This window comes from Ambystoma mexicanum, chromosome 1q, assembly GCF_040938575.1.
Source record: "Ambystoma mexicanum isolate Mex_15411 chromosome 1q, UKY_AmexF1_1, whole genome shotgun sequence".
Lineage (NCBI taxonomy): Eukaryota > Metazoa > Chordata > Amphibia > Caudata > Ambystomatidae > Ambystoma > Ambystoma mexicanum.
In genome coordinates this window covers 1,098,920,222-1,098,942,785 of record NC_090922.1, presented here as the reverse complement: position 1 = coordinate 1,098,942,785, position 22,564 = coordinate 1,098,920,222, and the positions used below count along the sequence as shown (strand labels likewise).

General features: G+C 45.4%; 1 protein-coding gene across 3 annotated transcripts in view; it reads right to left on the bottom strand.

The window, feature by feature from the left end:
• The window catches only part of RPAP2 (RNA polymerase II associated protein 2), a 1,184,138-nt gene that overhangs the window by 1,077,087 nt on the left and 84,487 nt on the right, over positions 1 to 22,564 (bottom strand). For all 3 annotated transcript variants that reach the window (XM_069641788.1, XM_069641789.1, XM_069641790.1), the window contains exon 2: positions 16,937 to 16,982. In XM_069641788.1, coding sequence (XP_069497889.1) covers positions 16,937 to 16,982 — 46 coding nt within the window. The remainder of the gene's footprint in view (positions 1 to 16,936; positions 16,983 to 22,564) is intronic.

The window sequence follows — 22,564 nt, the reverse complement described above, 5'->3', positions numbered from 1 at the left end:
TTTACTGTCACACACCCTGTTTATTTGGACAAAACCCTACACAGTTTTCCCTTAATAAACAGAAAAACCAAAACTCCCACAATTCCTCCACTCTGGCTTTCTATACAAACAATGAGACGAGGAAGAGGGGAGCTGAAAGAATGAAGATTTCTTCCCCTCCACTGCTATTTTAGCTAACTTCTTCTGCACCAGTTTCGCCTCCTCTGCTCGCTAATGAGGTCAGGCAAGGTCAGGTCTCCTTTCATAACTACTAACACCTGACTCCACTTGAGACTCACAGGAAGTATAAAAGGCGGAGCAGGAGAGCTCACTTTGAGCGAGCTGGGGATGCTGGAAGGTGTTGAGAAGGCAGAGGAAGATCAGTTGAACTGCAGAGACCCTAGGAGACCTGGAGGAGGAGGGAACTACCAAACTGGACCTTTAAATGCAGTATAGGCTGCAGTGAGGGGAGAGACCTGTACCTCCAGGAGGCAAAACCAGTGGCAGCTGAGATCTCCTGATGTTGCCACACAAGCGACTTCCCCTAGTCCCAGCAGGCAACCCCAGGTCTCTGAGGGGCAAGCAATGAGGCCCTGACCTCTGGACACATCCCCATTGAGACTCCTGCAGCCCCCAAAGCAATGGACTACCGTTTTGGGGAGCTTTGAAGTAGGAGCAAAATACACTGCAATGCATTCTGGGATTGGAAGTCCAAAACTGTTATTTTGGGGAAACTGAAGAAAGGGACACCCTTAAAGCAAGGTGAGAAGGTCTGACCCTGGATGAGGGGGGTCTGTGGATCCGCGCCTGGCAGAGGGACACCCTTAAAGCAAGGCGAGAAGGTCTGAGCCTGGAAGAGGGGGACCTGAACTTTAAGAAAACCCAGTGAAGGACAGGCAGCAGAGTGGTCCGGTGCCACGTGGGTGCTCCTTCCAAGGACTGTGGCTGGTCCCCTTTGTTGAAACTGAAAATACCAAGAGGCCCTAGGAGAGGCCGACGTAAGAGGTCAAAGTGGTCATACAAGGGTCGAGCAAAACCCCTTGTACAATCGAAAGTCTTTCACACGCTGAGGAAGCAAAGTGAATTGTGTTACTGGGGGCAAATGTGAACCCCGACAGAGGGATGACTACGAATTAGGGTGACCAGTTACAACTTTGAGAACATTGTGTTAATAGAACTGCGTGAAGCCTGGCTGGGGGCTTTAAGGAAAGCCTGACATGAGACCTGGACCTAGTTAAGAAGTGTACATAGGGGGTCTAGAGTGATTTTCTTATGAACTGTGGCAAGTGTGAATCCGACGGAGGGATGCCAAAAGAAAGCTAGGGGAAGGGATCCCTGCTTTTTGATGAGATGATAAAATCGTGAACTATTTAGAATGGCTTTGTGAACCCGATGGAGGGATGTCAGGAGTAAGGCTAAGGGATGTGAGTCCTGCACTGTGATAAAACAAAGTGAACTGTGTATCTGGCCGTAGTGAACCCGACTGAGGGAGGCTAACATTAAGAAAGGATCAGAGCCCGTTGAGGAGGATCTGGGGCGAAGAGTCATCACCCAACATAAAAGACTATGGAAAGGAACTTTAGTTTTGTTATATTTTTGACACATCAGACCCTCGGAGGCAAGAGACTTTGTATGAAAGAGACTTGGCCACAGAAGGTCATGAAATAGCTTAAAAGAACTGCAACCTTTTGTTGGAGAAGCCAGGTGTGTGTTGTGCTCAGGAGTCCCGCTTTGTCCCGTGATAAAAACATGGGGAAGGGAGACCCCAGCTATACCAACCTGACATGATTTTGGTGAACACTTCTTTCTTTTCTGGTGAACATTATCCCACACTAGTTTGTAAGAATTGGCAATCGTTTTTTTTTTTAGTATAAGCCCTTTTTATTTGACAAGACGCCACTAGGACTGCCTTATTATTATTTGATGGTCGTAGCTTGCTCCCATCTTAAATTTAGGTTTAGATCAGGGGTTTTTCTCACCCATTTGTATAGTTTAATAAACACCCTTGAACTGTAATCACTTGGGTCTGTCTTTACTGTTGCCACCATGAGTTCCTTACGGCGGCCAGATCATGCTTAGCCCAGGGCTGGAAAAGGGCCACCTCCCCAGAGCAAAGAAGACTGGGTTTGGAAGGCCAAAGACCTTCATAAAACGGAAAAGCTTATGCAATGGCTGAATGAGACGGATGATAATTTGAGTGGTTCCCCTTTTTGACCAAAAACATAGTCCACAGCTCTGGACCAATGGCACAAACCCAATTGGTGTAGTGACCAAGAATCGCCTCACTTGGACTGTTGCGATTGATGTGAATGTTTTCGGCAGCCATGTCTAAAGTATGTAAAAGTCACTGGGTGGATACGCCATCCCTACTTCCACAGAACATGGAGGTAACATGGTTTCACGCTTTGGGAGGTTGTTTGGCTGGGTGGCTAGGGATTGGAGTGCATGAATTACCAGGTTACTCACCGTAGTGACCACCTTACTCCTAGTCCATAGTCCCCTTTCCTCCATACTTATGGGACATCTCTCCGTCCTGTGGGACGGGACCGGAGCACTTTGTAAAAAACATCCACATTTTTTTCTAAAATGTGTCCCTCTCTTTCTTGCGCGGGGCCCGGCACACGGCCGTAACCCCGCCCACCTTGGCTCTGCCCTGCGCATCGCCCATCAGTCCTTTTCTATCGCAGGGTCAAGACCCATTAGCCATAACAGAGGAACCTTATTAGAGGGGACGGCGGGCGGGCGTATGGAGGAAAGGGGACTATGGACTAGGAGTAAGGTGGTCACTACGGTGAGTAACCTAGTAATACTCCTACATCCCGTTCCCTTTCCTCCATACTTATGGGAGATTCCCAAGCACTCCTTACAGGAACTATGGGTGGATGGAAATACCCCTTACTGAAACAGGTTCTTCAGCACAGCCTGGCCGAACTGAGCGTCAGCTCTAGAGCTCATATCGAGGCAGTAATGCTTACAGAAAGCAGATGGGGAGGCCCAAGTAGCCGCTTTAGCGATGCACTCCCAGGGAACATACTTCCGAAAAGCAACCGCGGCTGCCTTGCCTCGCACCTGATGTGCATGGATACCTTTAGGAGGTTTCAGCTTTTGGACGGTGAAAGATTCCGTGATACAGCCGGCAATCCATCTGGAAATGGATGCCTTAGACGCCGGTCTGCCCTGGGGTTTACCGAAGGTCACAAACAGTTGGGAAGAGCTCCAAAGCTCGGAAGTCCTGTCCAGGTAGAACTTAAGAGCTCTTCGGACATCCAGGCAGTGTAGAACCCTTTCTGCCCCCGAGGCAGGGTTCGGAAAAAAGACTGTAAGGGAAATCGACTGATTCAGATGGAATTAGGTCACTACCTTTGGTAGGAAAGCTGGGTTCGTCCGAAGGACTACCTTGTCCTTGTGAAAGACCAAGATAGGATGCTCCACCGACAATGCCTGGAACTCACTCACTCTCCTCGCTGACGTAACGGCTACCAGAAAGGACACTTTCCAGGACACGTACTTGAGGTCAACCGTAGCCATTGGCTCAAAGGGTTTATGGCACAGCGCCGTCAGGACTACATTTAGGTCGCAAGGCAGGACTACGAACCTGAGGGTAGATGCGTGTCAAGCCAGCAAAATGTCTCTTCACCACCGGGTTAGTTAACGAATAAGAACACCGGTCTGTAGAGAGGTAAGCGGAAATCGCAGGGAGATAAGTCCTGCAGGACAGTTCTTATTTATTTATTAATTAGATATACATCTAGCCAATAGGCTTTGTATAACACATAAACAGACAACATATATACACAAAATCTAAAAACATATTGCATTTCCAATATATCCTATACAATACATTTTAAAATTGCCACAATCTTCAGATAAAAAACAACAATAAAATATATCAGATTAATATCATTTCCTCTCATAAAAAGCATCCATTGATCAGATATGTCAGTCAACACAATGCCATTATTATAGGATTTAAAACACGTGGCTCGTAGTTCATTTAAGCTTTCACAACACATAATGAGATGGTGAAGGGACTCAACAACATTTACTCCACATAGACGACAATACTTTGACGTTGGTGGAGACCCCATTTTGACACAATTTGTCTCTAATGCAACAGTCGAGTTAAATTTCATCATAAGGTAAGTGCGAAAAGTACCTGTGTTTGGATAGGCTATAATGTATTGAGGAGACGAAACTCTACTCAAATACTCATCTAAAAACCAGCCACTGAACCTTTTAGATGCTAAATTTACCGTATTAAGTTCATGGCAGTAATCATGGACTTTTTTCTTAAGTCTCATTTTGAAGGCAAGTAGAGACATAGTTCCTGGGACAGACCCATTAGACCATATGCGATGGAGCCTTTGGATAATACCAATTGTACCAATCAGCACATTCCCTTCAAGACTAAGGTAGGCTTTGACATATGGGACAAAAATTGTATTAGTGGAAAGTGTCACAGCTTTCTCATACGACAAAACGCATTGACAAATATATGCATACAAATAACTTCTGATGTTAAATTCCAAGTATAGGTATTCAACACTCACATTTCGGGGTAGACGCAAGAGTTTTCTTAAAAGTTTGGATTCAAAAACCACGCCACGTTTGACAAACTTGTGGCCCCATATTTCAACAGCATAGAGGAGCATTGATCTGATTTTTGACAAGTAGATATTAAGAACTGCAATGGCAGAGAAACAACAATTTCTACCAATAAATACACTCAGAGCATTTGCGGCTACGGTGCAACGGCTTTTGATTGTAGACCACTGTTCATCCCAATTCAACCTTTCATCAATAATAACACCCAAATATTTGTAAGATTTTACCTGTTCAACTTTAAGGGCTAGGTTCCACGAGTGTTTCTTAGTTCTACGTTTATTTGAGAAGACCATTATCTTACTCTTGTCAATATTAATGGTCAATCCATTTTCAGAAGAATAAGTGACCAGGGAGTCAAGCATATGTTGAAGACCCGCCGGAGTGTAATCCAATAACAGCAGGTCGTCAGCATAGGCAAGCCAACCAATAGTCACACCATTAACTCTCACGGGATTAGCCTCTGGGATGAGAAATGCTTTCATCATATCTGACAGGTAAAGGTTGAACAGGATGGCAGCGATCATACAGCCTTGCTTCACACCACAACTAGTGGCCATGGGTTTAGAAAGTTTACCAGCCGCGTTAAGTCTAATGCGTACAGAGGTCTCTGAATGTAGTAACATAAGCATCTTTAGGAGACCTTGTGGGATCCCCCATGAGCTGAGTTTTTTCCAAAGTCTATTTCTAAGAATAGTATCAAATGCCGCAGAGAAATCGATGTATGCGCAATAGACATTAAGATTGCGTGTACTCCAGGCATGCTCAATCGATGATGTGAGTAGTAGCAGATTGTGTGTGGTGCTTGATTTGGCACGAAAGCCAATTGATCACTAATCCATACATTAAGTTCCTGGAGCAATACCTTGGTAAAGATCTTAGAAGAAACATCCAACATAGCCAACATTCTAAAGTTTGCCGGGTTGTCCCATGACCCTTTTTTGTGCACTGTTAGAATGTGGCTTGTCTTCCATGATGGAGGTATTGCACCAAGCTTCCCTATTTGTTTGAATAATAGCATTAGTGCAGCACCCCACAACTCAGGCTGCTTTTTCAGAACTAAATTACAGACCCCATCAGGTCCAGCTGCCCGGGAATTCTTAAGATTTTCAATAATCTTGACTATGTCGAGTTCGGAAGATTGACAATCCCATATAACTTCAGGTGGTAGAGAGATATTAGCATCTAATTCGACTTTACCCAGTGTACCATTTATATAATGGGCCCATACTTCTTCAGTAATACAATTGATTGTCAAATCACGTTTTTTGTGTTTCCTGAGCAGGTGCCAGATACCTTGTTTGTTGTTAGACAGGGCGACCAATGCGATTTTTTTCCACAAGTTGGTTTCACATTTGCGTTTGTGCATTTTAAGCCAATCTTTATAGTTCTTTTTAAGATTTTTAATATGGCATGCAACCGCGAACTCTGTCAACAGAGAATCATTGTTTCTTACTACATCGCGAATTTCCTTACGTAGGTTCTTTTTTGCTTCATTGATCTTTTTGTCATTCCCAAGCCTACGCGGAATAACCATATTAGAGCGTTCACCAGATGATTTGTATTTTCTACGGTCACCCACTTGTTTCTGTATATTATGCATAATCTCAGTAAAGTTTTGCAAGATTAAATTACCAGCATTCATGCCAGACACCCCCTCCTTAATAAACTCCGGTAGTAAAGTATATACAAGTTGGGATACATGCTCAATATTACGACTGTGCCAGACAATTCTATTATTACCTTCATTGATGCTAAGCATCCCATTTTCATCATAGTCATGACTCTCTACTTCTTTTCCTGGAGTAGCAAATAATAAACACAGGGGTAGGTGGTCGCTCTCATCTCTTTCTACAACACCCATATCAATAACGAAGTGAAAACCATACTGATTGGTAAAAATATAATCAAGTGTGGCTGCAGATCTACCCTCCACCCTAGTGTAGTTCATAGGGACATCACTGGGAGTTAGGCCATTAAGTTTCACAAGATTATGAGTCTGTATTACATTTAACCATTTTTTGCCTTGTCTATTGGACAACGGGTGAATTTTAGATTTAGACGAGACGCTCAACAGCTCGTCCGATTGGCAGTAATCTCCAATTTTAGCATTCAAATCACCCAGAAGCCATAAGGGGTAGCGATGGTTGTATAGTTTCAACACAGTATCAACCGTCATAATGTTCTTTGCCGTATTAGCCATATTAGGAGGATCATATATGTTGATGACAATTAAAGCGACCGACAGCCAACTTATTTTAGCTACTAATACATGCTCGGTTGATAGTGAGATTTTCGTTATCATCCATGGTGAATGCACAGATATCAACAACCCACCTTTCGGACGGCCAAGGGGGCCCTTAGAGGCAAGTTGATGAACGGTGTTCCTATCATCTATCTGTATTTCCACAGTCAACCATGTTTCCTGAAGTGCGAGGATGTTGAAGAGTACCATATATTCGATCAACCCCTCGTCCTGGAACAAATGCGTGTGCCCACGGGTATTCCAGGAGTAGAGCAACTGCAATGAATCTGGTCATTTGCGAGATTCAGCAAAGCGGGGCTTGAAACTCAGAGGCAGCCATTGCCAATAACCTTCAGGGATGGCATCAGTATTGTTTGACACAGTATTGGTGCCTTGAATAGGCGGACGTTTCTCATATACCGCACTTGTTTGTGAGTTGGCAATAGGAACAAATGGGATAGTAATGTTAGGCCTCTGATCTACAGTGCAATTGCGCGTTTTTACAGTAGGTATAAATACTTTATGGATAGCATAGCCAAGACGCAATAGCTCAACTTCAAAACCCATGATATAGTTCAGCGTAGCTTCAGTTTCAAAACACACATTTGTAATGTATCGATTCGGAAGTTCAAGTTGATCAACCAGACGGATGTCACTGGAGGTGATTACCCTTAATGGAACGATGGTTTTGAATAGGCTCAATACCGCAGCACGGTTCAGAGGGGAAGGGCACTTTTCCATATGAACTAACGTAATTTGAAGAGCTGATAGCCTTCCAGTACCCTCCCCACCACTGTCAATGTTAGCATTGGATAAAGAAGCATCTACAGTGTTTTTTAAAACCCAGGCATCGGGTAATGTGGATTGATTAGATATCACAGGCATATTGGTAGGTCCTGTTGCCTTTAACGGCCTTGTTAATGGCTCAATTGCCATTACAGAAGACTGCAAGGATTCTACCAGCACACAATTAGATTTTGGAACAATCTGGATATTATTTGAGGGCAACTCATTGAGCCGAGTGATATCAATTACTTGGTCACCGATATTCACTGCTTCTTCTACAATGGGAACTTCTGACCCATTTGGTAATCCATCAGCTAATCCGATAGCTCGGTGTTTGTGCTTTTTAACAATACGCTTACTGTACATAATGGCCTGGTGGACGGTACTAGGTTTCCTTTTGACCAGGGTAGTCTTTTTCACTACAGTCGCACATTGACCTTTAACGTGTACTTCAGGCAGGGTTTTAATGGGAGAAGTACTACACTTACTTGCACACACTTCACAACGATGCTCTTTCAATGAGGAGTGAATTAGTAGAGATTGGACATCGATTTTAGTTTCTAAGTGTGCACATTTTTCAAGTAACATCGTGAGCAAATTTTCAAGGGCATTGAACATTTCATCTGAATTCATACTTGAATCCACATCATCATTTACACGTGATCCTTCACCATAGTCAGTAATAACATTGTGAAAAGAGCAGTGTTTTTCCTTAGGTGATGACATAGTGTTAAAACAAAATATAGATGGGATCTCAACGTCAAAGCCGCCATCATTCTTCGATACGGGATTGCCATTGGGAGCAATAGGATTATCAGGTCCCAATGATAATGCCATCTTAGTTGGCGGAGTATAGAACATTGGGGTAGGAGCGACCTCAGCTAAAGAAATTTCAGGATCAATGCCCAAGTACTCAATATCAAGTTCCTCAAGCTCGGAGATGGATATATCAATATTGCTCGTACCATTATTTATATGGCTCCAATGAACGATAGCGTTAGTACTACCATTGGCAGGTAAGCCACTATTACTTGTGGCCCCAAGCGTTGCGATAGTAGGGTTAATGGTGCTAGAGCTGGCGATATCAGGCACAAAATCATCAGCATTAGGGTCAAGATGACTAGGGATGACACTAGGATTGGCATTATTGTTACAACCCTTAGCCTCAGAAAGATCCTCACAATTGGTATTCAAGTGGGCACCAAAGACATCGCAAAGGAGCTTGGCACTCACTCATCCAAGGTCACTTGTCAGGTCAGACACTAAATCAACAGATGCCATATTTCGAAGTTCCCTATCACTGGGCACATGCTGTGTCTTTATGGTAGGGATAGTGGTTGGAGTTTTGGCAAAATAATCAGTAATAGGGTTACCCTGAACAACACCTTTTTTAGGGCGTGTGATAATTTTCGGTACACATACGCGCCTATTACGCAAATTTTTGTGCATAGCAATTTCATTATCATAATCATCCATTCCTATGTATCAGTAAGGCGCACAACTATAACTAGCAGGAACAAATGCAATCCTATATCAATCTAATTACAGGACAAGAAAAAGAGAGAGAGAAACAGTGCAAATGCAAGGTTAGACGACTTACACAGAGCGTTAATATGTGTCACTGGCTAAAACCACACCTATCTCAGGACACACTGACTACCCAGAGCACACTGAGCTCAGGGCACAGAGCCCAAAGATCAAATCACAATCACAAATCACAGTATTCAAAAAGACCAAAATGGTTAGAGTACATTAAAATTGAGTCGCTTCAGCAAGACACAGTAATCAAAGAGAAAAAAAAAAACTAATAGCAGGCTTTCATGATTACCGTGACGATTAAAACTGGCAGTGATGCAAGCAATAATACATAAGAAATGTGTTCTGTTAACATTAGATTTCCAGCCACAATCGACTCACCCCAAAGCTGCTACGAACATAAAACGATGTTCAATCATAGCCGTAACAACACAGGGGGGAGAGATAACAGAGCCTTAGGGCAAGCGCTGTGGCTCTTGCACGCTTGCAAAGCAGCCAAACAGCACAACAGCCACTTCCGAGCCACTTCTCGGAGCGCGCGCGCAGGAGCGCGCGAGTGGCGAATTTTGAAGACTCGTGGAGAAAAGGGGCGTGGCTAAATCTAAAAATAAAAAAAGTAAAATAAAAGTGATATTTAGCTACTATAATTCGGTGTAAGCACTGATAATTATATTAGATAGTCCATATATGTCCACAGAAGAAGTTTGGTGGATGTTAGAGTGCATACCAGCACGAGCACAGCAACTGCAATAGGAGTCTGGAAGTCACAGAGCGTTTTCCCCAGCACAACAGCCACTTCCGAGCCACTTCTCGGAGCGCGCGCGCAGGAGCGCGCGAGTGGCGAATTTTGAAGACTCGTGGAGAAAAGGGGCGTGGCTAAATCAGCACGAGCACAGCAACTGCAATAGGAGTCTGGAAGTCACAGAGCGTTTTCCCCAGCACAACAGCCACTTCCGAGCCACTTCTCGGAGCGCGCGCGCAGGAGTGGCGAATTTTGAAGACTCGTGGAGAAAAGGGGCGTGGCTAAATCAGCACGAGCACAGCAACTGCAATAGGAGTCTGGAAGTCACAGAGCGTTTTCCCCAGCACAACAGCCACTTCCGAGCCACTTCTCTGCTAGGAAGGATACGAAGGACAGCGCCGTGTCAATCGTTGCCACCCTCGGGTCCAATTCTTTCTCCAAACACCAATGACAGAACCTGAGCCATTTACTCTTGTATTGGGATCTGGTCGAGGGTTTCCTGGCTGCCTGGATAATGCGCATGTTAACCGCAGACAAACCCAAATGCTCTAGAGCCGTGAACTCAGGCACCATGCCGCCAAGTTGAGCGATTGTGGGGAGGGGTGCCACATCTGCTGTTCCCCTTGGTGAAGAAGATCGTGAGTTACTGGTAACCTGATCGGCGGACACACCGACAGGTGTTGAAGTTCTGAGAACCAAAACCTGGCCGGCCACCACGGAGCTATCAGTAGAAGAGAACAGTTGACAGAGCTCTTCAACTTCCAAATTGCTCGATGAACTAGGGGAAGAGGCGGGAAGGCGTAAGCTCTCATGTTGTGCCATGGGATCACGAGTGCGTCCCCCAGAGAGGAGGCTCCCAGCCCCCCTCTGGAGGCGTACTGAGGAAGCTTCTTGTTTACCGCCATGGCAAAGAGGTCCACCTCTGGTGTGCCCCAACGCGAGAAAATCCATGAGAGGATCTCTGCCTTCAACTCCCACTCGTAGCTGACCACTGTCCGCAGGCTGAGGGCATCCGCGGTGACATTCAGCCGGCCCGGGATGTGCACTGCAAGCAGCCAGACCCCATGAAGCACGGCCCACACCCAAATCTGGATGGACAGATCCACGGGAGGGGGAGACTTTGTTCCCCCTTGCTTGTTTATGTAGTACATTGACACCGAATTGTCCGTTCTTATGCGGACCACCTTGTTGACAATGAGAGGTCTGAACGCCTTGAGCGCCAGAAAAATCGCCAGAAGCTCCAAATGATTTATGTGCAGGAGCTTGTCCTGAGGGGACCAGAGGTCCGAGACCTGAAGAAGATCTAACGTCGTACCCCACCCGAAAAGGGAGGAGTCTGTCGTGATCGTCTTCATGGGAGCTGGGTCCTGGAACCCCGTGCCCACTGACATGTTGCTGAGAGATGACCACCAGTCCAGGTCCACTCATGGAATCCGGAATCATTACCCGCTTGGAATCCGGGTCCACAGCCTGACGCCAGGAACTCCGAAGAGCCATCTGGGTCCGTCTCATTTTGAGACGAGCAAGAGGAAGAGTCAGTACACACGAGGCCATGAGACCCAGAAGCCTCTGGAACCACCAGGCCGATATGCTCTCCGACTGCGTAAACATCCGACACGTGGCCAACAGATCCGCCATTCTGTCCCCGGTCAGATAGACTGCCGAGTGTATCGTGTTCCAACGAAAACCCAGGAAAGTCAGGTCCTGTGAGACCGTCATGGAGGATTTCCGCCAGTTCACCGACAGCCCAAGATGGAACAGGAGCTGAAGGAGAGACTGGAGGTTGCCCGCTGCTGCCAACGGACAAGGGCTGCGTAGGAGACATTTGTCCAAATAGGGATAGACATGGATACCCTGGTGACGGATATAGGCTGCTATCACCGACATCATCTTCGTGAAGACACGCAGCGCCGAACTGAGGCCAAAAGGAAGCACCCGAAACTGGAAGTACTCCTCTCCCAAAGAGAAATGGAGGTATCTCCTGTGTGGATTCCAAATCAGGATATGCATGTACGCATCCTGAAGATCCACCACGCTGAGCCAATCGCCCGTCTGCAAAGAGGAGCGAATCTGGCCGGGCGTGATCATCTTGAATTTCTCTTGGGGTAGGAAAAGATTGAACTGGGAAAGGTCTAGGATGGTGCGCAGGCCAGCCTGGTTGGGTTTGGGCACCATAAACAGCCGGGAGTAGAAGCCCTCCCCTCGCTCCCCAAGGGGAACGGGTTCCACAGCTCTGAGGAGCAGAAGTTTCTGAACCTCGGCCTTGAGGGAGGGTGAGCCCGACAGCTGAAAAGGAGGGTTGAGAGGTGGGGTATGGGGTAAAGGTAAGCGGAAGCCCGCTCGAGCGACTGAGAAGACCCATCTGTCTTCTGTGATGGCCTGCCAAGCTTCCCAATGAGACGCAATGCGTCCTCCCACCGGGGTCTCGTGCGAGTGCGGAAAACCTTCATTTGGTAGGTTTATCGGTGGCGGTGCCACCTGAACCTGATGAGGAGGCTGAGGAGTGGGAGAAATACCAGGTATGCTGTTGTCTACGGCGGTTATTCCCTGCAGGAGTATCCACTCTGCGCGATTTGCGGTTGAGGAAGCCCCTAAAACCAGAGGAAGGTCGACCTTGCGACAACGGCCTTTGAGCCTTGAAGGGAGCTTTAACCAGAACAGACAATGATTTGGCCGTCTGAGTGCTGTCTTTGGTTTTGGTGAGCTCTACATCAGTAGAAGAGTGAAAAAGCTCCTTACCATCAAATGGAAGGTCCAGAACCTTGTCTTGCACCTCCTTCGAGAACTTAGTAGCATGTAGCCACGCTTGCCGCGAGGTATCAACCCCAAGCATCAGACCCCGAGCCGAGGTGTCTACGTGATGAGCCGCAGCCTCCAGGAGATCCTGGGCCAAGACCCTGGCATCGGAAAGGCCTCCTCTGAAATCCTCCAACTTCTCGACCGGAATGTGCTCCTCAAACGCCAAAATCAATTCTGCATTGGCCTGCCTGAGCTGCAAGGCCGAATTGGCAAAGATTTTCCTCCCTAGGGAGTCCAGGAGCTTGTCCTCCTTTCCCAAGACCTGAGTAGCCGTCGCGGAGGAGGATGCTGCAGGTCTGGATTGCAACATAGCCGCAGCCACCACAGTGGAGGAGGGAGGCGGACAAGACGACAAGGCCACTTCTTCCGAAGAATGTAGCCTGTACCTAGTGTCAATCTTTTTATTGACAAAAAGAACTGAGTGTGGCTTTTCCCAAACTCTTCGGACCTCGGCCAGAACGTCCTTCTGCAAGAACAGGCCGGTACGCTCCAAAGGAGACAAGGTGAACGCCCCAGAAAGCACGCCCTCCTGCGGAGCAGGTGCCTCGGGCACCGGAACATCTAAGAAACTCATCATGTCCAGTACCCGGTCATGGAAAGCTCTGATAGAGCGGAGAAGGTCCTCGTTGTCCTGATCGCCTTGAGGGTCATCTGACAGGTCAGGATCCTGTTGAGCCGTGTCAGGCACTGCCTTGTCCACTGGGGACAATCGTGGCACAGGCGGAATCACCGACGGAACGGGTGGAGCCGGAGGCGCGGGTGGACATGTCTCCTTGAAAAGCCCTTTGAAATATTCCCTCATGGGGTCGGTGAGCATAAGCGCTTGAGATTTACCAAAAAAAAGCATTCTCAGGAGATTGTTTCGGAACCTGAGGAGGCCTCTCATAAGGTGGACAAATCCAGGGACGTAACGGAGAACGGTGCCACACCGGACCCTCCACCGACGAATCCACATAAATCAAGGGAGCCGCCCCCGCGGGCAACGAAACATTGTGCAGAAGAGGCATCCGGGCGTTCCAATCATAAACCGGCCGGTAAGGATGCGCACAAGGGACCTTAGGTTCACCCGAAGGACCGAACCCTACACCAGGGGCCGATGGCGTAGTTGTAGGGGTAGTACCTAAAATGGCCGCCGTGGTTGTGGCGGGAACGGCCGCCATTTTGTCCTCATCTGAGGGGAACTGCGGCACGTGAGGAATGAGGCAGGGGTCCCCGTAGATGGGTCAGGGGTCTTAATTTTAGCCTTAACGTAAGGAACCTCGGCAGAGCCGGTACTATGAGGCCTGGAATGTTTCTGCAAAATACCAACCGCCAGGTTCCTTCGAAGGAAGAGCCTCGGCACTGCCGGTAAAAGAAGAAACTTTCTTCTTTGCGCCCTCAACAGATCTGGTGTCACCACAAGAGCGGGAACGGTGCGCTGTCACCGACAGGGCCTTGTCCGGCCCCTCAGAACTGTTGGTATCCTTAGCCTCTGTACGAGGGACCTCGGACCTAGGCCCAGTAGAAGCCTTATCGGCACGGGCATCGAACATCCGTTCGGTAACCTCAAGCCCAGCCAAGACCTCGGGGCGCACCCAGGTTTTGTTTTTGAGGGAAGCCGAAAGAGCGGCCTCAGAGCAAGCTCCGGTACCCCACGACTCAGTAGAACTGGGTCTACAAACAGCCCCCACAGGAGGGGCCTCGGAGCGTACTCCGGTGTTCACAGGCCCCTTACGGAGACCCTCAGAGAAAACTCCGGTAGAATTATTAGGCCCGACAGGCACCTCAGGGCGAACCCCGGTAACAGAGCGATCCACGCCCCTCCTGGCTCGAGAGGAACCCGGAAAGGTATCCCCTGGTCGGGGTGCTCTGAAAACTAAAGAATTTACCAGGCGTTTTTTCTTCTCGTCGATGAACGCTTGAAAATGCGAAGGAGGAGTCCGTCCGAACACCTCCTCCCACTGCTCCAACCGACGTTGAAGTGCCCGGACCGAAAGGGAGTCACAGTAAAAACAGGAGTCCCAACGGTGTTCCGGACCCAAACACTCTAAACAAAGAGGATGGGGATCCGCCCTCGTGAAGCGACTGAGACACGATGAACAGTCTGGAAAATCTAGTTTAAAAGACAGACAGACTAGTAAATGAACGCTAGTGAGAGCCAGAGAGGGGAAAAAAGGGAAGAAAATCTTCAGAGGATGCAAGTGCGTCCGGCCCCGATCGTGTGGAGAAAAGGACTGATGGGCGATGCGCAGGGCGCAGCCAAGGTGGGCTGGGTTACGGCCGCATGCCGGGCCCCACGCAGGAAAGAGAGGAGGGACACATTTTTGAAAAAAATTTGGATGCTTTTTACAAAGTGCTCCGGTTCCGTCCCACAGGATGGAGAGATGTCCCATAAGTATGGAGGAAAGGGGACGGGATGTAGGAGTATCAGGTAGTCCTTCAAGTCAGTGAGAAATCCATGTAATGTTTGGAATGCCCTACTCCAAAGGAAGGGGTTGAAACCATGAGTAACTTAAAATGGAAGTAAAGTCAGGCCTAACCACAGGCTGCAAATAAGATTGCCACAGAGCAGGCATCACTGAGAACCTCAACGTATGCAGTGCATGATGCAGAAACTGGAGAAACAGAAGGTCATAATGCAGGACATAGCACACTTCTTCATGAATGCAGAGGCAGAATTTCACTTTGTTGAGAGGGTGAGATCAATGAGGCAGACCCTGGCAAAAAGGACAACAACCCCAGCAGGGGACGAGAGATTGGCAGAGAGGGACTGAGCGGCTGAGCAGACTGCATCTTGGGCTTAGAAAGTAACCAATGCCAGAGGGAAAGAGAGCAAATTAAGACAACTAAGTAGGGGCACTATTTTGTTGAAACATGTGAACCAGTTTAACCTGAGGAGTAAAGAGGTGTGCCGAATGGACCTGGCATCACTAATAGTTGCATATGTTAAGTGTGTGTGGTGGCCCTGTGTTTGGGGGCTTGAGTCGGGCATCTAGGGAGGCCAACTGCCCCTGCTCTTGCTAACACTCACTTGGCTCACTTGTGGGAGCAACATAGAATGCCTCAACCTACCTGACGACTAGGCAGTCTGATGGACACTGGGAAGCCGGTATTCATAAGCCATCTGTTAAGACCAACCATGGGCTGACATTTGATGGCACATTGCTAAATCAAAATCTCAAGGTGGGCATGTAGTTGAACTAAGTAATTCCCATGTAGTTGAATTCCTTTGCACTTGGCCCTCCCCCTCTCCCTCCCCAGTGGTACTTCTTCGCCCTCCCGCTCCTGCGCGATCTGTATGACACAAGGCCTAGTAAGATCGTTGTTTTGACTTCCTTTTGTCTTATCATATAATATCAATCACAAAAGGATCATCTGGCATAGGCAGGGGGCAGAGCAAAAGCTGAAGGTGCAGGGAAATGTAGTGCCGAGCAACGCTGGGGGAGGCATGCCGGTTTGCCTCAGTGGGCTGAAAAATAACTGACTTGGGACTGAACCAGAGGACTATAGCATGTGGTTCATCAGACATATACAATAACACCATTTCTGCATTATTTTTATTTCACTATGAAAGCTACAACACTTTAAAATGTGTAGATGCAGACAAAGATCTAGGTGCAAAGAGAGAAACGGTGGCATAGCCGATTGGGAAAGCAAGTAGTCCCTCTCTCTGCTGGCTCCTGGTTTCCCTTCCCGTAGAGTATCCATCCTGCTGCTCTGACTGCTGCAACTGGCAACACATCTGCATTCAATCTAACAATGTGCACATAGTTCAGAAAGTACTTTTGTCAATAGCCACTTGTGATATTAGAGGTGTGGTATTTGCATTGTATTTTGTGTGTCATTGATGCATAAAGTCTTAAAATGGCCACAGTTTAAAACATAATCTATTCAACAAGTCTTGCAAAGCTGCTTTCATAACAGACTATTAATATCATGCAGAAACGAAACAGAAGATGCATTCGGGTAGTCTACTCAGTCCTCCAAATCATCCATATTTTATTTTATCTGCTCTCTGCTTCTTTTCATTATGTGTTTGTTAGTGCTGAAGACAGTTATTCTAAATCTAACCTGTAAACGTCAGATGCTTCAATTTAACCAGTACATCATTAGTTCTGTGGTGCGTCAGATCCTTCAATTTAACCAGTACATCATTAGTTCTGTGTTGCCACAACTGAACTCACTTACTCACGTGAGACAATCAAGACATACATGAAGACAATTCAAAATCAAGATGTGCATTCTCTGGAATCATTGTATTGCTGTACCTCTTTGCTGCATTTTCACTTTTCAAAGCACTGGCCAGTTTGCTTTCTGATGACAAAAGACAACAAAACTTTGGTTATTTATTGGTACATTACAAACACAAAGGGTTTTACAATAGAAACACTACGGTTAAGGAACTCCGGTTTCATGGAAGTTCCCGAATTGTGATTATCATTGACATCAATACCCTGTTCAAAGCTTCCAAGTTGTTTTTGAACTGTTGAAAGAAGATAGATACATTATTGGGGGCAGTGTGGCATTTCCAGGATTCATCAATGCATAAACAGGCAGTCCTGTTTATGAAAGGGACGTATGCATTTATTTTAATGACTAAGGATTAGCACACAAATGTAACTAAGTACAAACAGCTGATAACCAATGAGATTTGATGATTTTTGAGGGGTTTGAAATCATGCCTAAATTGAAAATAAGTGCAACTACCCAAGGAAGGTACTGTGCAGGTTTCTACGCGTTATGCAATTTTAAATTTGGGAATACATACTGATTTAGCTTAAAGGTGCAAACATAGTACAGCATATAGGTGAAATATTTCGAATAATTATGCTATTGATGGTAGAAGCATGAAACATGGGGCACATATACACCATATGTAAAGGGTTAATTATGGCTATAAGGCAATCCCAGATTTTCCCAGAAATGGCAGACATTCAAAATTACGGCCCCAGAAAATTGTTAATCTGCTCTTTCATGTACAAAACATATAATAGTTCATAAAAATACATACACAAAACAAGGGTGCGAAAAAAAGAGTAGTGTAATATCTTTTTATGTTCACAGTTGGAGTGTGTATGACAATTTAAGAAGAAAACAATATAAATATGGAAAAAGTACATAAACTGATTAATCCGCTCAAGCCTGATACTGCTAGACAAATATCAGAAACAGAGGGGAGCAAGGGTTTCATCTGCCAACAAGACAATTTGCAGGTTCTTCACTCTCCAGCAGAGACCAAACGTGATACAAAGGGAGCTGGTTATAAGACACTATCCTGCTTTTGGGGTTTAGTAGTGTTGGATGTTTACCAAGACAATTAATCTGTCACGTCTAGATGAAGGTGGAGGTATCGAGGCAACATAAAGCTTGGTTTTAAGAATTATGTAGATTGCAGTACAATAAAACAATACTGCAAAGAGCAGAGTAAAGGAAAATACCACAGGTGGATAATGCTGATAGTTATATGAAATTCACCCATCAGTGCGTTAAAGAAAAATGTTCCATGAATACAAATCCAATATGCTTTTTTAGTAGCATGCCTGTCCCAGCTGGACGATAATTGTGTACAGCTTATACATTTGTCCTTGATAGTCACGTTCATCACTGTGCCCTTAAACTAGATGACAAAACCCTTCTTGCTAAACTGAGTGCAGGCAATCTTATTGCACAAGATGCCGTGCACCATATTCATTGCCTTGTATTATTATATAATAGAGCAAGAGACAAAAAAACAACACAAGAAACTGAGATGGACCAAATGAACCATGGTATGGCATTTGCAGAACTTATATCATACATCAAAGAAGTTTGAACAGACAATTAAATTGCACCCATATTTAAAATTGTTGACCTATGCAATCTGTACAGCAAGAGGATGAAACAACTAGGCAGTGATCGTTCAGGGCGCATACATGCCACAACCAATCCTCACTGTTGCATTTACTAATGGACAACAGTTTGAGCCTTCAGGCACAACCGAGAACGGGAAACTTCTTTGCCTATCTACTTAGGTATTTTAATCCATACAACAACTCACAATCGTGAACTTGTTGAACCACTGCACAAGAGTGGGTTAAACATATCATACGACCAAGTGCTACACATCTCATCAGAACTTGGCAATTAAGTATGTAATTATTATCACATAGACAATGCAGTCATTCCTCTTCAGTTAAATGGAGGGCTCTTCACAACTAATGCAGTCGACAATATAGACCACAATCCAAGCTCTACCACAGCTCATCACTCTTTCCATGGTACAGGAATATCAATACATCAACATCCAGATGATCATTTTACGGGGACTAATTATCCTTGTGCCAAGAAAGTGACTAAACGTCTTCCTGGGTGCTACTCCAGCATGTCCCCATACCTCCTATGCAAACTGATTGTCCTCTGCCAACAGTAGAAGAGAACTTTGTTGACTACCAAGTTACGCTGCAAGCTATGGTAAAGAAATACACCTGGCTGAAGCAGGCAACACAGGTTCTGGATAGTGACAACCTACAAGGGGATGAAATAATAACATAGATACCACGAATTGTGAAACCAGATAGTATGGAGAAGCCTGGTTTGTATTCATTACCCATTGTTACAGAATCATTACCCATTTAGGGATCTAGTTATCCATCATTCATTCTGATTAGTAGTGACCTGAAGTAGTGACATTAGACTATCCACATTATTCTGCCACTTTGTATGCATTTGTACTTGCTATAGAATGATGACCGTTATATTTGAAGTGCCATGTAGAGACACATGTTATATTTGTAGAGACATGTAGACACATGTAGACACATGATGTTATCTATTATGTATGCTCTCTAGAGACAGCACTTATGAGTATGCACTTAGAATATGCATTGGGCCTGCATTATAGATAGCGCTTGGGTTTGCGAGAGAAAGAGTAAACACTAGACAGAGCATGTAGCTGGCTCCTAAGCCGCCCTGAATGAGACACACAGGAGCGCAGCGGAATGTTGTTATGAGTTAGTGTGTACCAAGAATGAGTAAACAGTTTGCTTGGCAGACAGATAACGTGACTCTTGTCCGAATGGAGAAGGGCATGATATTATCAGGCCCTGGGTTGTGCTTCGCAGACAGAAAAGGTGGGGGCAGGCAGCAGCAGCAGAGAGGGAGTGCTTTGACAGGCAGAGACATGCAAGGATAGAGGGATTTCAATGGAGTGAATGGAGAAATATGAGGAGATGGTAGGATGGTGTTTTGTATCGCAGACATACAGAAGAAGATATGGTATAGATATGATGACAAATGTCATGATGACCAGAACACGCAGTGATTGACCAGAACACACAGTGATTGAAAAGTACAAGACACGCATCACAGACTTTTAGGCACTGCTCAAATATAGAAATGCTGACAGATAGAAAGAGAGGCATTTTAGCTTAGAGAGACATGTAACCATGGATATGTATATATCATTGAACAGTATAATGAGAGGTGAGGCTCTGAGATTTGAGTTGCTGCTCTCTGCTGGTCTGCTCTCTGAGATGTAGAGGGAGTTGGTAGTTCGAGGTGGTAGTAGTTGGAGATGGAGTTCGAGTTGACACACTAACACTCTGAAAGAGGATAGATGACTTGGAGAGGCGTTTGGGAGTGATTGGATGTACTTCGGGAAGCGGTTTTGGGTGCAGCAGAGTCGGATGGCTTTGGCTGATATGCAGAAGGGAAAGCATTCTGATGAGATCTGATGAGATCGATCTGGCAGAGAGAGGCCAAGGAGAGGCCCTGACTGACTGGCTGGTTGCAGAGTTAGCTGTAGAGGAGAGCCAGAGCAACACAGAGCCAAAGGGGAGTATTGTTGAATAAAACATGTGCATGGGGAATTAGAACAGACACTCACACAGAGCTTTGGCTGACATGATAGATGGGGTAATCAGACCGGGTTTGTCTTAGAGAGAGTGAGTGAAGTACGGTGTGGAATGGAGAGGAATGGTGTGGATTGGAGTTGCTATTAGATTGCTTGCATTAGAAGCCTGTAAGGCTTATAGTTATTGCATTGCATGGTAGATTTGCACCAAAAGCATAAAAAGGTGCAAATTCGAGATTTGCATTATAGTAGTGTTTGCATCATGCATTGCTATGCATGAATAAAAGTGTTTCTATTATTGAATCGATTCATGTGTTTTCTTTGTGTCTTATGTTAATGTGTCCATAGGAGTAATTTAGGAGTAACACAGTGCACAAAGGGCCTGAGATACAAGAGCAGGGGGGCATAGTGATCCACACCCCCCTAGGAGATTTGTCTGGGTATGAAAACATGGCACCCGTAACGCGGGACTTCACTGATGCCGATTGATAACATGGAACAGAGGGTTTAGTCTGCAGAGTTTTGCAGCTGGCTTTTTGGATCCACTTATCGATGAGCTGAAGTAGAAGTTTGAACATCGTGTGCAGCTGTGTTTTCTGTTAGTTTGTGGGAATAGATATTTTATGTTGTGTGTTTTGTCTGTCTTGGAGATGTTATGCATTACAGCATGCTTCGTCCACAATTTTGTTCACCATAGGAAGGGGAACGCAATTGTCTGACTGACTTTGAATCCGGAATTTGAATTGGAATTGATCCAGAACAGGGTTTCATGACTGGCAATTTTTGGGAATGAATGTACATCCATTTGGCCAAGCTAGAGAAAACTTTTTTCTTGACAAAGCTTGTGGTACGCACTTTGTTTGGAACTCTGCAGAGACTGACACGTTTTGGGGAAATCTGACCTTTGTTTTGGATTCCTGTTGGTTGGAATTTGTGCAAGTTTGGCAAGTCGACGACTATCTGCATGTTTAGAGAAGTCTTGAAACTTGTTTTTTTTTTTTAAACACACTTAAGTGTCGTGAGGTTTGGTTGAAGAAAATCCCGAGGTTTTAAATAATTACCACTGCAGAATGAGCTCATTTTTTAGTGACTTGAAAGCAATAAGAAATCGGCTTAGACATATGCTTGATGCCTGGGAAGTTTTGCCGGCACCAACCATAATGATTGAAGAATTGAAAGTGAATAGTGAAGAAGCAGGAACAGAAATGACACCATATATTAGTGACTTGCGAGCAATAATATATCGTCTCAGACATGTAATTGATAACTGGGAAGATGTCCGAGCAGCATTGAATTACCCATTGAAACCATTTACAACAGCAGTGATGGGTGGGAACAGAGTTCCTAGAGAAAACCTGGAAGGGGTGAAGCATGAAGAAGTGCATGGAGAACATTTGAATATTGTTATTGGGGAGAAACAGTTACCTCAGAATAATGACAGAAATAGTGTGACCCAGACAGCAGTTTGTTCCACTGATAGTGCAGCAATGATTGCAGCAACAGCAGATCAACAAATTGAACGAGATGTTTGCTATGAAGAGGAAATGGAGAGTGCATTTTTGACAGACATGTGTAGTATGGCTAGAAGAATGCCTAGAGGGCTTGCCTATGAAGATTTGCATTATGAAACTGTATCATTGGAGACACATTTGCATGGAAGCAATTATGTGCATGGAGGCAGTTATGTGAAGCATTTACAAACTAGGTTTGTGAAAAGATGGTGAAAATCTTTGATTTTAATAATAATGGCATTTGCAATGGCATTTTTGGCAGGATTGGCAACAGCAGTACTTTGCCTACGTTAGGGAGTGAAAATATTGTTTTGTCCGTCTATTGACATTGAAACTTGGATAGAATTGAAGGAGAAAGTTATTCGAGTGAATCGTGCGAAAAGTGGATGTTCTGAGATATTGCATTCTTTGAATATTTGAGTTGTTTGAATGAACGCATGGAGAGAAGGGTTGTTTACGTTATGCAGAAACATCGCGCAGGATTAGCAGACTGTTTTGAAGAAGGAGTAAGCAGTGAAAGGAAGGAATGCTTATTGAATATGAATTGCATTGCA